This window comes from Labrus mixtus, chromosome 1, assembly GCF_963584025.1.
Source record: "Labrus mixtus chromosome 1, fLabMix1.1, whole genome shotgun sequence".
In the NCBI taxonomy this organism is placed as follows: Eukaryota; Metazoa; Chordata; class Actinopteri; order Labriformes; family Labridae; genus Labrus; species Labrus mixtus.
In genome coordinates this window covers 35,269,063-35,285,217 of record NC_083612.1, presented here as the reverse complement: position 1 = coordinate 35,285,217, position 16,155 = coordinate 35,269,063, and the positions used below count along the sequence as shown (strand labels likewise).

At 40.2% G+C, this 16,155-nt stretch overlaps 1 protein-coding gene across 2 annotated transcripts in view; it reads left to right on the top strand.

Annotated features, from left to right (window-relative positions):
* Window positions 1–15,590, top strand: part of il16 (interleukin 16) — a 59,696-nt gene extending 44,106 nt beyond the window's left edge. For both annotated transcript variants that reach the window (XM_061043131.1, XM_061043121.1), the window contains 8 exons: window positions 2,387–2,483; window positions 5,187–6,301; window positions 7,830–7,972; window positions 9,182–9,341; window positions 10,060–10,161; window positions 11,455–11,686; window positions 12,199–12,333; window positions 13,273–15,590. In XM_061043131.1, coding sequence (XP_060899114.1) covers window positions 2,387–2,483; window positions 5,187–6,301; window positions 7,830–7,972; window positions 9,182–9,341; window positions 10,060–10,161; window positions 11,455–11,686; window positions 12,199–12,333; window positions 13,273–13,439 — 2,151 coding nt within the window. In that variant the 3' untranslated portion in view covers window positions 13,440–15,590. The remainder of the gene's footprint in view (window positions 1–2,386; window positions 2,484–5,186; window positions 6,302–7,829; window positions 7,973–9,181; window positions 9,342–10,059; window positions 10,162–11,454; window positions 11,687–12,198; window positions 12,334–13,272) is intronic.
* Window positions 15,591–16,155: the final 565 nt, after the last annotated feature.

Sequence of the window (16,155 nt, the reverse complement as noted above, 5' to 3'; positions counted from 1 at the left end):
CCCACCTCATGGGTGGGCGTGGACTACAATTCTTTCAGTGCAGCGCAGGTGCACCATGATGATAAAAAGCCAACATGAATGGAACCCTGATTCTACGATTCACCATGGCAACAGGTGACAAAAAAGAGATCCTCCTACTTGAACCATCTCGAAATAAAGTCTATCTTCATGCGGACATACACAGAATATGAACAGGTTTTAAGAAGGAAAAAAAGGAACACTGCTGCAGAGGAGAGAGAAGTGATGTAAGAGAAAGCAGCTGTTCGCGTCAGCGTGTAATGAAGTCTATTCATTTAATATTTAATCAGAATTATTATAGGCCTATTGCAGGTCAAATCTGGTGGAATTGTAGGCTATTAAACCTACAATTTATTTTCATTAAGATGTAATCCAGCAGAAAAAAAGGAGACTTTAAAACAGCTCAAAATGAAATATAAGAACATAATAGGCTCATATAGATTTAAAGTTAACTTCATTCACAGTCTATTTGAATGTGCATTAACTTTATCCTCAACATAAAGCTGTATTCACACACATAGGCTAAATGTCCTTTCACCTTTATCCCGTTTAGTTTATTAATTAACCCTATTAAATTAACATTTAATGTAGACTCTAATTCCCTGAGGAGTAATGCAGCTCCTTCATACCGAGGCTCGACTAAAAGACGCCATGTTTGATAAAATAGTTTGTCTTATACGCTGTAGTATTGCCACCCTAACATATCATATTAAAACAACCTGGATTTTTATTCTGACAAACTTTGAATCTTCACTAACACGGCGTGATAAGGACTGAATGAAAGAATGAGGAAATGAAATGGCGTTTCTGGCTCTGAAAGAGGGCGGAGTCAGCCTGCTCCCGACCAGGTTAGGTTCACAGACTCAGTTACCATAGTAACTGACTCAGAGGTAAAGTAACCTCTCCCTCTGAAACGGGCTGGAGTTACCCCTCTTTCTCGGGTTTGAGTGACCTCCCCCGCTGAAACGGATAACCCAGAGTTTCCCTCATTTTAGGGTTAACTGACTCAGAGTTTACACAAAACCTGCTTACTGAAACGGGCCCCTGATGATCCACGGTCTGTGTAGGTCAGACAGGTCAATCAGGAAGCTTAGAAATGAAAACAGCTGCTGAGATTTGTGATGTTAACATTGCATCGCATTGCAGTTAAACCTAGAACACAATAGTAACATAAAAGCTTCGGACCCTGAGCACCGACCAACATGGGAATGTGGTCTCTTTTGATGTTCAGGTGAACACACACTATTGTCCATGAACTGGATGTGTGTACATAAATTACCTTGACAATCAGAATGAGTGTAGCTGAATTGAACCCATCATATGTTTTAATCCCACTTTTTGTTTTGCATGTTTTGCACTTTTTCTGTGTATATTTGTGCATGCAAGCAGTATATGTTTCTGTTAGCATGTGTACACCAGGCTCTGGCCTACATATACCTATACATTTACATGATATCATGTTAAAGCTCAGCTCTATCTACTTCAGTATCACTGAGTCTCTTACTCCCTCATTAGTTTGAAAGATGTTCTTTGCACTCTCTTTTATGAACTGTGGCGTGACCAATGCACAGCAGCAGAATCGATATCCATGTTGCCAAATCCCTATGTGCAATTTGTACACACCAGTACTTACTTGACTTGTAAAGATTCTGCAAAAAAAATAAAAAATTAAGGGACTAGCTTTTTTTTCCCAGACAATCAAGCACAATATTAAAGCAAGTTTTCACTTTTGTTTCTAAAGCAATATTTGCAATAAGGAAAGAATGAAACTAATTAAATCACTACAGTTTATAAGAACAATTTCTATTAATAATGTTACTTAAATAATAAAAACACAATAATGATACTTGGGGACTTATTGTAGTTATTTTTACGTCTGTTGAACCATAAAATGAATATAACCTGTCCGACCTTCAGTATTAGCCTTCAGAACTTTCTTGTTTCATTAATTCCTTATGCATTAAAAACGTTAAAAGTGTCACTTGAACCAAATTAACAACAAATAAATGATGAAAAAACAATCTTCTAATCCCTGGTAGTATCTGGACTAGTACTAGTCTCTGCAGTTTAAACAACAGAATGGTGAAACAGTTTAGTTTTGGGAGCACAATGTTCACAGTTATTATTCTTTCTACAGAATAGAAATAGTGCTCCTTTAAAGCAGTACAGCCCCCCACCCATAAATCCAGATTAAACCCCGGCCCTAACTGTCCCTGGTCAGGTTTTGGTCCTGTGACTGAGGTATTCTCGCAGTGTGAAAGCAGTAACAGTGATGTGCATGAGTGAGCGGAAGCATGGTTCATCATTGCACCTCTGTGTGGTTGCTGACAGAGAAGTTGTGTTGTGACAGCACTTCCTGTTTGTGTAGCAGGAAGAAGAACGAAGAAGGGAACCACCGCAGGGGAGCAAAGAAGATTTCACTCATCCAGACCCTTCTGCCTGCACCGACAACAGAGTACACACAGGTAGGAAACAAGTGCTTACTTTCATACAAGCACCTGAATGCAACTTAAGAATCAGATGATTAATGGTGCAGTTGATTTGTTACAGTGAGCTGAGGCGGCGCTTTGCTCATAAAGAACTGATGCTTCATTTCCTGTTTCAGGTCAGGTTTAATGTGCAAGGAAATACAATTTGATCAGGATGTAGTTCAAACATTTTTGAGGGCATCACTTCACAAATAGTCCTTAGAATGATAAGATAGATGCACATGTGCAGTTTCTGCCTGTCTATGTTTACTCTTTGACTCTTATTTTCACTTTTGATGTGACTTATTGACGACTTCCGCAACTCCTCCAGCCACCATGAGTTTCTTAATTTAGGTAAAATGTCTCCACTACTATGGGCACAATAGATTCAACAATGTCATTCTACAGTCATGATCCCCGACAGTTGATTGACTGAAGACTTTATTGGTGATATGCTGTGTTTGGCATCTTACTGAAAATTGGTCCCTATAGTTACAGTTACTAGTTAATACTATCAGAAAGGATCTAAAGGACTTACTGAGTTACTCGGTATGCAGGAATGTAACTTTAGAGTTACTTACTTTTGCTTAAATGCTCAGATAAATGTATACAACATTTATTGTTGCTGTGGCAGTGTGACAGGAAACAATTTGCAAATTTCATATAACATTGTAGCCATTTTCAATATGTAGGTATTCTGCTTATTGGTTCTTTCAAGGCGACAGACTTCAAATACATACCTTACTATCAGTCAGTTCAGTCCTTCCTGGCTCACAGATCATGGAGCTGGCAGTGATTTAAAATCAAGAAATTCACTAAACAACATGATACCAAGATGAATTGGAATAATTTTGATCATCAAGTCCAACACTTTGATTTATGACAGAAGAAAACCAGATGAATACAGGGGAGTCTGTCATGGTAACGCCTGTCCCAGTTCAATTATTAGCAAACATTTTTAAAGAGCCCATATTATGCCCTTTACTTTTGTATGTTCACAATAGCTAAAGTTCTAAAAAAGTGTCTGTTTTCATGTACTGCTCCTCCTTGCTCCCTCTACGCTCTGAGTCCGTCAGCTACACTCTGTTGAGTCCACACTGTTAGACCCCACGTGGGCCAAGTCTGCTCTGATTGGTCTGCCGATCCGCTCTGTCGTTATTGGTCAGTTGCTCAGCACGCGTCTCAGAAATTTCAACATGAGCTGCAGGGCTTGCCACAACGAGCCAATGGACTTAGATCAGTGATCTCACACTGACAATGATGCCGCACTGACAAATTTTTATCGAGGGGGGCTAGAACCGAGCGTTACATGCAGCTAATGCTACAGCTAACAGGAGGACGTAGGAGAAGCTGAGTTTCCGCGGACTTTAAATTTTTGCACATAGATGTGCCTAAACATGCACAGGACACTGTGTGGAAAACACACTAAAGAGTATATAAAACCAGAAAAAGCAGAATATGGGACCTTTAAAATATAGATTAAGAAGAATTTATACTTTATTGATCCCGCGAGGGGAAATTCGTTTTTACACTCTGTCTAGTAAACATGCTACACAAACATGAACTGAAATACACACACATGCACAAACAGGATCCTGTGGACATGCACTAATGGAGAGGTCTCAGAGTGAGGGGGCTGCCCTACGGCGGGCACTTCTGAGCTTGTGGGGGGGGGGGGGGTTAGGTGCCTTGCTCAAGGGCACCTCGGCAGTGCTCAGGAAGTGGCCTGGCACCTCTCCAGCTACCAGACCAATTTCCGGACTTGGTCCGTGCCGGGACTTGAACCAGCGACCTTCCGATTCCCAACCCAAGTCCCTACAGACTGAGCTACTGCCGCCCACATTGTGAACTCATTTAGATTTGTTTATTTTATTAATATTAATATTATATGTGCTATTTTTCTGCATTTCAGCGACTGTTTTAGTCAAACTGTTTTGCTCTAAAGATCAAAGTTTAACTTTCAGGATCAAAAGAATTTGACAAAACATTTGATTTACATTTGTCATTAGCTGAAGGAAACTTTATTTTTTTCCTTGAATGGAAATCACTCTTTTTCTGTCATGATATCCATGTCCATGCAGCTCCGACATTCACTCTGATACCCATGTACTGTACTCCCACGCATCCTGTACGGAAGGACATTAAACCATGCATCCACAAGAGGGCGCCTTTAAGAGTGTTGTCTTTAGCCTGCCCAGGCGCTTAATAATCGGGGGGGGGGGTCTAATCAGCAGCATCTCTACTCTGACTGCACAGTGACTTGTTGTTGACTCAAAACAAACTGCTCTCTCTCAGTCTTTCACTTCTCCTTTGCTTTGCTGATGTCCAGCTGACATTCAGTTCAAGTCCACATTCTGCCCTGCTCTTCTGCTGTAGTTGTCGGCCCCTGTGCCCGGGCGATGAACTTGTCACTGCTCGACACTGCACCCTCACATTCTGCTGGTATTGCCATGTTTGGTCTGTGTCTGCAAGTATCCTGAAAATATTGCAGGAATATGTCATTATGTGAAAAATGACAAAATGATTGCAGAGAACGAGACAGAGGGCTCCGTCTGAATGTAATTGTCTATCAGACATAGAGCATGAATGAGCCTTAGGGAGACTGCTGCATAGCTATACACATATTTAAACAGAGTTTGTTAATCTGAATTTTGATCAGTGGATGACACTTTTCTACTTTCCTCTGTGTTATGTTGACAGGTCATTCATTAGCTGTCTGCTCACAGCTGAAGAAAAGAGCTCTGAGGAGACAGGCTCGCATTGACCAACATAACCAAGAGAAACTACAGGATCCCTGGGTCCGCCTCTCGGACAGTTCCCCTGAAGAACTCCCTGAGATCCACCACCATCACCCCCACTACGCTGCAGACGGGACCCGGGCTCTCAAAATCTGCAGCAAACCTTTCACCATGAGTGACAAAGAAAACACGATGGAGCGCAATGGAACGGTCACAGACACCTCTGATACCCCCCCTGTGGAAAAGAAAGGCCCTCCCGTGGCCCCAAAGCCCACCTGGTTTCGCCAGAGTGTTCGCAAAATTCAGGATGAGCAGGACCAGAAGAAGCCGGCTAAACCCGCAGAGCAGGGTCCTGAGGTGGGCTTCAGTAGAAGCTTTGGACTTAGGTCCGCCTCATCCGCAGCCGGCCAGTCGATCAGACAAAAGATCCACTCGTTTGAGACTTTTTCCAGTTCAGAGGGTCAAGAGAAGGAGGGCAGCAGGAGGACTGTGGTGCCTTCTACCTCCCTGCCTCTGATGGAGAAAGAGTCCAGGAATCACTCTGCCACACATGAAGTTTCAAGAAAAGGCAAAAATCAGATATTCAGAGAGAGTCAGGCTGACCAGTCTGTATCTGTTGGAAATACAGACAACACCAGCGTCTCTATTACACCCTCTTCTGTCACCTCCTCCGCTTCAGCAGCTTCAAGTCAAACAACATCCAAACGCTCTGAACCTGTCTCCACCCAGGCAGCCACAGATCTCCAACTCTCTGATATGACCAGCATTGATGTGGTCATTCATGATTCTTCTTCTCCAGCTCCAGGGCACGAGGGCAGAGCTGCTTCACAGCAAGAGTCACAGCCACAAACAGTGGATCATAGTCAGGCTGAATCTGAGCTGGTGCTACCTGCAACATCCGTGATACTCAGTGATTCTGAGGGAGAGAAACCTCCAGAAGAGACGGAGGGAGACGGAGCACAGAGTCAAGGAAAGCTTCTGAATAAAACTCTGACTTCATATCAGCCCACCGACTGTCCTCCACAGAGGAGTGTGGAGGGAGAGAGCCTGGGGAAAATCCTCGCTTTCAGTGACCAGGTAATTTGAAAATCAGAATCAGAATCAGGTTTTATTGCCAAGTACATTTACACATACAAGGAATTTGACTTGATGTATTGGTGCTAAACAATTAACAAGGAAATAAAGCAGAACTAGAAACAACTTAAATAATACAGTATAAGAAGCTATTACAATATATAAAATAGAATTTAAAAATGTAAAATATAAATGTGATGGTGCTATTTATAACGTACGTTAATGGCTTTCACAATCATCTTCACTTTTTGAAATAATGCTTATCAAAGTATTTATTGAGATTGGGGAACATTGCAGCACTGCTGTAACAAAGGGTGACTTTGTTTGTGTCCAAAGGGTGTAGAGAAAAACAGCTGATCGCCTACTTGCATAGTTGCACTTCCTCTGCAGTTCAATCAGTTTTTCAAGGTCATCACAACTGGATCTTTGTTATCTTTACATCACCTTTGTGGACCAAAGACAACAAAAGAAGTGAATGTGGTCATGAGGTCATGTAGGGTTAAAGGAGCTCGCCAACAGAGCGATTGACTGTGACAGCTTACTCCTCAGAGTCTCTTTATCAACCCAGTACTAAGGCTTTTTCAGGTTGCCACGGCAGCAACTTTTCAGTGGCGGACAGCCATGACTTAAGTGAATAGTATTAACTGCCTTTCTGACATGAGGAAGATTATTTCAACCTAAACTACTGGGGCAATGGTCCAAATGACTTCGATGTGGAATAACCCCCTGTGCTCCAGTGCTCCATTAACAAACACTCACACACACACCTACAGGTCATTTTAGAGTCACTAACTAACCTTAAAGGCTTTATATTTTTTTGATCCAGCAGATGTCGCCCTTGAGCACCAGCATGAAACCAAAACAACTCACGCTGCATTGTTGTGTTAGCATGCTAATGCTAGCGATCTTTATTATGCTTGTATCTTCACACTGCATGTAAATTTACCTGAAATGAGCGTGATCTAGAAACACAGTTAAGCAGTGAGTACAGTATGTTATTCTTCTTTTCTCTAGTCCCTCAATTAAACAACTTTTATACACGAGGGGAGGAGTCAGCCGGCCGTCCCGGCGATGTAAACAAAGTGAAGATAGGACTCTGAAAACTCTGAAAACATCACAGACAGTGGGACTCGGGTGTTACACCCATTGTAGACAGTCATGACTCACAGAGTTATTTTCAGAGGGTATACTTGATTTATATTATATTTAAGTGTGAAAAGTACCCAGAGGGAAACCATACATGCATGTGGAGAATATGCAAACTCAACACAGAAAGGCCCTACAAGTGAGGGAATGGAAACCAGGAACCTTCTTGCTGTGAGGCGACAGCTCTGATCACCGTGCAGCATAACCTCCATTACCCCTTGATGTTTATTTTTTTTTGTTATAATGGTTCTCTGGAAATATTGACATAAAGAATCCAGTGGATGTGTTCAACGTTATATTTGTATTTGTACATGATCCTCATACTGTCATGTAAGAGAATAGCCTGATTCTAATTGGATAATTTTTGCGATCTTCTTTGTTTCAGCTTTCACAGGCGCTGATGCGTTCCCTCCCCAGCCATGGCAGCCTCAGCTCCCCACAACTGCAGGAACCATGTGGCCTGGATATAACAAACAATCAGGAGTCTGAGCCCGTCCAGGACAGCATCGACAGAGGATTCTCTGTCAGGTGAGACCTAAGCTGAGAGGTTTCGCTCAACACTTGGTGGTAGCATCTAAGAAACTGCCAGTTCAAGATGGGACGGTTCCACCTGTTCCACCCCGCCATTTAAGTTTATATTACAGAGGAGTAACGGTGGCACTAAGTTCCTCCACTACTGAGTGTGTGTGAATGTGAAGCCTGTGTTTGTTTACTTGATGGGTTTGTTTTAAGTTCATTTTGAAGTGGGTTTAGTACGGTGGTCCACTATGGAAGCGATTAGTGATCAGAATTCAAATGATAAAGCTAATTTGAAAATGAAAATGCATTAACAGAAATGCTTTTTAATTATCAGAATATGAGTGTATTATGATTTGACTCAAAAATAAAATGATGATTAATTGATCTAATTTGCATTTTAGTTTTCATCTTCAAAAATGCACATTCTTTGACTAAATTAAAATGAAGAAAATGACTTTTGCTTTTTCATTTTTTTTAAAATGCCCCGTTAAATCTGTATCATAATTCAAATGAAAAAGCAAATTTTAAAATGAAAATACAGTAACAGAAACATGTTTTAATTTTCAGAATATAGGTGCTTTATTTGACCTATATTTAAAATGAATATTCAGTCATCCAGTTTGCATTATACTTTTACTCTCTATGTATGCATATTGTATGACATCATTCAAATGAAAACTAAAAGGTCTTTGGCTTTTCGTTTTCAAACTTGCCATGCTAAAAAGTTCCCATAATTCAAACCAACTCGAAATTGAAATGGCAAAGTGGACGACGCAGGAAAGTGACGTCAGACTTAGCTTTATCATTTGAATTCTGATCACTAGTCGCTTCCATAGTCCACAAGAGCAAATGCAACAATTGCATAGTGCATTTCAGCAACATAAAAAAAGCTCGCATTTCGACATTAAGAAAGCGTGAGAGGATTCACACACACACACACACACACACACACACACACACACACACACACACACACACACACAATCCCGTCTCCCGCCTGTAAAGCCTTTGTTGCTACCTCTGAAGGCGGTACAGCTGCATATTTTTTCAGATGTTACAAATGTTAGTGGTTTGGACCATTGACGAGCGTTTGCCCTCGTCGGCCACCATAGTTCAAATTGAAGAAAATTTTCCTAATTTCAGAAAAGCAGTTAAAACTACACCCTGTGTGTATATAATACTGCATCATCTAATATGTCATCATCTATTTGAACCCAGCTTGGCTGCCATGAGAGAGGTCACCATCGAGCGAGGGGAGGGGGGATCTCAGTACGAGTCAGCAGTCACTTCTGCTCAATCCATCATCTCAGCCATCCCGTCAGAAGAAATACAGGAGCTGGTCCGCGAAGCCAAAACTCTGGATGAAGATACCCTTAAGGTAAAAGTCATAAAGACTCATTTAAAAAAATAAAAAGAATACAAAAACACATTTTAACCTTACTTTGCATACAGCAATTTCTAATGTTGGTATAGTATATATAAAAAGTTACGGTTCCAATTCTTCCATCAGTTTATTGACAGACTTGATGATTGTGATCTGAACATGTTTTATTTTAGTTTATAAAAAGAATCGGTGATCATACAAACTTGTTTCACTTTTTACTGGCACTAGTCAGAAAATATAATGTGATGATTAAACATATGTACCTGTATATCTCTAAGATGACCAGGCAAATTCTTCCTAATAGATCTCCTCATCAGATGGTGAAATGCTACGCTATTATCATGGCTATGAAGTTTTTTCTAACCACTGTAACTTTTGCTGCTTTGCTAAAGTGCTCATGATGGATAGGCCGGATCTTTGTAACATAACAATAAGTAAGGTCTTTTACCTGCTTTTTGTAACATAACAATGAGTAAGGTCTTTTACCTGCTTTTTGTAACATAACAATAAGTAAGGTCTTTTACCTGCTTTTTGTAACATAACAATGAGTAAGGTCTTTTACCTGCTTTTTGTAAAGTGTCTCGAGATAACAACTTATGAGTTGACGCTATACAAATAAAAATTGATAGATTGATTGCTCAAAATCACTTCTTTGTTAATCTCTCTTATGTAAACATAAACTAAAGCAGTTACTCTGACATTCTTTCCACAGCAGCTGGTGGACATCCATGTTGTGATTGTGCACAAAGAGGAGGGGGCTGGGCTGGGCTTCAGCATCGCTGGAGGTTCTGACCTGGAGAGCAAAGCTCCCACAGTAAGGATCAGTAAAGCATAAGAAAATAATAATAATAATGATAATAATAATTTATTCTTTATTAATCCTGTGAGGGGAAATTCATTTTTACACTCTGTTTAATGAACATGAACACACACAGGCTGAAATACACACACATGCACAAACAGGATCCTATGGACATGCACTAATGGAGAGGTCTCAGAGTGAGGGGGCTGCCCACAGCGGGCGCTCCAGAGCAGTTTTGGGGTTCAGTGCCTTGCTAAAGGGCACCTCTGCAGTGCTCAGGAAGTGGACTGGCACCTCTCCAGCTACCAGACCAATTTCTGGAGTAGATAGTAGATAAAGTCTGAGTAGGTAAATAACGTAAAACATAATAGGAAATAAAGACTTATAAATACAAAATATTAAAAATTAATAAGAATAAATAAAAGTATTTTCTGTTCTGTAAAAATAAAATGTGTATGTATTTAAAGCATTTTGTGTTTAAACTCAAGATGAAGAGTCAGGTTCGTTTGAAGACTGAGTCATGAGCAATCTTTAAAAACTAGGCCACAACACTTCACTGTTGAAAAAACACACAAACAGAAGACCGGACATGGCCATCCCCACCAGGTTCACCTTAGCCTGGTTAACAGGTCATTTTTATTTGATCGACTGAAATATTAGTTCTCTTTCTTTTAAAGGTCCCATAGTGTGCAAATACACTTAACCATGGGTTTCTAACACTAATATGCGCCCCTAGTCTGTCTACAACCCCCCCCCAATGATGAGATAAGTCCATCCTCTCCATCTTCTGCCTGCTCCACTTTTCAGAAAATGTGTGCTCAAACAGGCCATTTGGAGATTTTCCCTTCATGACATCACAAAGGGCAGTAACCCCTCCCCCAGGTGGGTGACACTCCCACAGCTAGGTGTTTGTTCTGCCCTCTGAGTCTGCCTTATCATCAAAAACAAGGGGGCATGGAGCGAGAAAGGGGGTTGGGGGGGCGTGGTCAGACAAAGCTCATTTACATATTTAAAGGTACAGACACAGAAACAGCCTGTTCTGAGCAGGGATGAAACAGAGGGATTTATAGACATAAAGGGATCAGAGTGGATTTTCTGCAAGAAACTCAACAGACATGTTTTGGGGAGCTCTGAGACTTAACTTGTTGACAAGGAGTGTAATATGTAATCTTTAAATAAATATACAAGAGAATAAACTGAGATTGAACAAATTCTATAAATATGAAGTGTCTAGCTACTACCTCTTACCTGCATTTACACTCTGTAACAGTGTCTTCAAAGAAAACATGTTCTTTTTGCATGCAGGTCCACAAAGTGTTTCCCAGCGGCCTGGCAGCTCAGGAAGGCACCATTCAGAAAGGAGATGAGGTGTTGTCTATAAATGGACAAACCCTTCACGGTGTCACTCACGCTGATGCCACTGCTGCTCTGCGTCAGGCCCGCACTCTGAAGCTGGCGGTTGTGGTTGTTAGCAAAAGAGCAGAGGAGACAGGGAGCGAGGGCGGAGGCTGCAGGAGTGAGGAGACCAACCCTGCAGGTGAGTCATGCAACAGAAAATATATTTTTATTCTGCTCAGCTCCTCCAACACCTCGGCTCAGCAAAGATCAAGACAGCTAGCCTCATGCTAGCAGACAATATATTTTAAATATTTAATTGATAGTGTTAAAAACATCGTCTCTGTGGAGTTAGATGATCACTTATGTGATCGATGATATCAGTAAGTTCAGAGTGTACTTTTTGCAGTTTGGAAATTCCTCAATGGTGTTATTACATGTTGGCTTGTAAACCAGTTTCAGAGGCTTTGACCCAGTCCTTGTTGCTATGGTTACTCAATAAGATACAGGCTGATATGTAGCCAACACATTAACGAAGAACAGCTTCAGCAAAACAGCTTCATGGGTTCTCCTTTAGAACGTACACTCTTCAGCCATTCAGAAGAGAGTATCCATGATGATCATTTCATCCATTTATATCCTTACTTTGACTTTTAAACACCATAATAAATGTGTGAAGCATCCATTAACACGGTTGTGTGATTTGTTTCAAAGTTACAGAGGAGGAGCAGGGTGATCTGCTGAGGGTGGAGCTGGAAAAAGGTGCTGGAGGTGTTGGATTTACACTGGAGGGAGGAAAAGGCTCAATCCATGGAGACAGACCTCTTATCATCAACAGGATCTTTAAAAGTACGCTCCACAACGTCGTCAATCTATTTCAGTTCCATTCAGTGTTGTCGGCATTGATCAGTTTATGGAGATGATCCATCTCTACACATGTGGATGAAGTGTGGAGCCGCTGGCATCTCTGAACCGAGTTACCCTCCTTATATAAATGATAACAACGTCAAAGTAGTATTTACAGATCATTTATATTCAAGTAGGGCTGGCACCACAAACTACTTATTAACTAAAATCAATGCAATAATCCTTTTTTAATCGCATCATCCCGTGCACAAGCAGTGTCTCCCTGTAGTCACAGTGATGTCAAAGAATGACACTTTGAATGTCTCTCAGACAGCTCAGCTGAGGAGACACAAGTAACATCCACCTCATGTCATCAAACATTTCACATTAGATGTTTTCATTTAGATTTTAATCCAATTCAAGTTTCATTTTCAGTAGTTAAGTTAATGTCCTAACCTGCGATCAACCAGTAGATCAACACTTTATTTCAAAATAAAAGGGTTAAATTCCACCATAGAGTCAGCTTAAGACAAAATAATGGTCTAACAATTGTTATTTTTAAATACTTGAATTTAAAACATGCAAATGAAAAAGCGGTCAGTTGTGATTACCGTAACTATCGACATTTAGCGATTAAACATTGTGATCTTTTGACAGCTCTAGTTCAAATGTAATGCTCTAACTATCTGTAACTATTCAGCTATCAGCTTATTCATTGGTATTTATACATTTTTATGTTTTTATGAGTCTTGTTCTGGCTCTAACAAAACAGCAGCTACCACAGTTACTTTACAAAAACTGTTTCTCCAATTTATTCAGATGTCCAATCAAAACAGACTATTATTTTAACAAAATCTTGAGCAATAGTTTGGTCTTCATCAGTTCTGATAGCATATTGAAAATGAATGGTTTTTGTGTGTGTGTGTGTGTGTTTTGTGTCAGGCGGAGCGGCTGAGCAAAGCGGACTGCAGCATGGAGATGAGTTGCTGCAGATTCAGGGGGTCAGTCTGCAGGACATGACTCGATTTGAAGCCTGGAACATGATCAAGGCTCTACCTGAAGGAGGCATCACAACGGTGATCAGGAGGAGGCAGGGGGGAGGAGAATGACCATGGAGAGACCAAAGAAAGAAAAACAAAGTATAAAACAAATGCACTATTGACACTCTGAATATATGCTTTTATAAAAAATCAGCTATCAGCCACTCAGTAGACATGGATGAAAGTTTATTTAAGGGACAATTCAATGAGAAAATGCACATAAAATTGCATCCAATTCAAGTGCCTCAATAAATCACATCTTCAGTATTCATCAGTAAAAGCTGTAAAATGTCATTCCTGTGAGCAACGGAGCCAATCAGAGTAGTTCTATTGAAGTTATTGTTGCTATGATGGTTATTTTTAGAGTCTGACAGCATTACAGAGATGGACCTTTTTGCTCAGGAGGATAAAAAAAGTTTTTTAACCACAACCAGATGTTACATCACTCTCTTCAAAGTCACCGGATTTCATTGAAATGTTAATGCAACTTGAAAACAAACACAGCAACCAATAGGGCAGCGACTCCAGTATTTTGTGAGGTAACAGAAGTGCATTTGTCATGTTGTCTGGTGGCTTTAAAGGGAGCTATTTAACTGCTGTAACAATCAATTATTTACATGATATACTGCTGAGTTAACCTGTGAGCATTTAAAAAAGGTATGCACCTGTCAATCATTATTATGCCATAAATATGTGCAAGATGTCACCTAGGTTTAAAGAGCATTATTCCCCTTTGATTTTGTCTTTATTTGGCCAAACATTCAAAGTGTACAATCATGATGTGAATGTATCAACTCAGACGTTAGGCTCCTGAATACCAAAACAAAGCTGCTCGGCTTTTGTTAACGTCACCTGATGTGATGTAACTTCAGATCGTAAAGTAACTTGACACAGTCTGTCATCGGCAGGTCAGGCTGTAAGGGCGTGGACAATGGATTTACTTTTCCTTTTCCCTGCTTGTTCACCCTTCACTTGTTCTCAGTGTAATGTTATATGATAATTACAGGCACAAAGTTGGTCAAACATGAGAAAAAAATGTGTTTTCATAAAGTAAGATTTATTTCCCATTTTTTCCAATGCTACCAGTGCCTTGTTGAAAAGGCGTCAATCTGCCATTATATAACAGAAGAAAGCATTAGTGTCAGGTGCTGGTAAACAGCTGCTGTATGTTTCCAGCGGGAAAAGACTTCTGTGTGGATCTCCTTTAAAAAAAAAACATGATGATGACAAGTAGAAACTTCATACATTATATGTCTACACGCTTTGACATCAAATAAAACTTACCTTTACTTCATTGTTTATTGTTACAATAGTGAATTAATTTTCATTTCAGGTGATTGTTTAATTAGAACCACGATGGTCACACCCTTACAGATGAGCCGCATCATTAGGTTGCAGTCTTACTACCAGTGATGTGCCAGCAGGAGGTGTACTCACAGTAAAAGTTAGATGTGAAAACTATAATATAACTTCCGACCTTATTTGAATCCCAACTAACATGTTAACTAGTGAACTAGTTCATAATAAAGTTTGAGTAGAAATGAGTCCGAGCAGTCAGAGCACATTGGGAGGTGTCTTAGAGAAGCAGCATGGCTAATGTCATGTTCAGAAGAATTGAGCTACTTCAATCAATCACTATTTGTAAAGCATCAATTCATAACAAGTGTAATCTGGAGACGCTTTACAAAAGAGCGTATGTGATAAGATGCAGGAAGGATTTCTCTTTAGTATTCCTCTCGTTCCTGTTGTCCACACTTCCTCTCCGCTGAGGTGGAGGTCGGAGCAGGTCGTGCATGAAAGAGGACGGCGGTGGTTGTGGGGACGACACAGGCCTTTTATTCGATGTCTTTATTCATAAAATGTAATTACAAACTACACACACTAATACTAGGGTGCTTCTTTTCCAGGAGACACAACGTTTTAATTTAAAAACTCAAGCTGGTCCCTCCAGCTGTGGCCTCTGCCATCTTAAACACAACTTTGGATCAAAACATTAAAAGGTCTTTTATTGACATTACGGGTTACACAGTGACTAGAAGGTGTTACAGTTAAGGCTGCAAAACATTTTGAAAGAAATCTTGTTACTCCTAAAAAAAAGGGACATGTTAAATAGTCTCACCCTGTATGGCTTATCACACAGATGAAAGACACCAAGAGATGACACATGGAGCCTTCCCAGAGTCACATACACATCTTTTTAGGGTTTTTCTTTGTCATAAGGATTTACTAAAAAAAAGTTTGAATTATGTTTAAGATTATGTTAAATGGATGAAATGAGTTAATATAAACACTATCTTATGGAATGGTTGACATCGACTTCATTGAAATAAAATAAAACAATAGACCTAAGCATGCACAGTATGTGAGCATGAGAACAAATACAGTACATGATGGAGATTATTCTAATTGTCTTTATACCTTCAGGCAGCTGTGGAATAACTTACATTTGTATATGTCCAGTTAGTTGTATTTGTGTGAAGTGTAAAGAGCATTTATTTTGTTTATATTGTGAAACAGAGGTAGTTTAAGATTTGTCCTGTGCTGCAAGCTGATTTTAGTGTTAAAGAGAAGAGACGAGTGTTCCACTATCAGACCTCAAAGAAACTGTGATCAAAAATAAAACAATAAGTCTTAAAATGATCAGCTTAATGTTCCAAAAGTACATTTCCCAAAGTGTTCCTCCATACAGATCCACCACGCACAAACGTGTAGAAGACAAGGGTAACAGCCCCTGTTGAAACTGACATCTACTACATCTCCTATCACACGGATCAGTCTTTCAGTG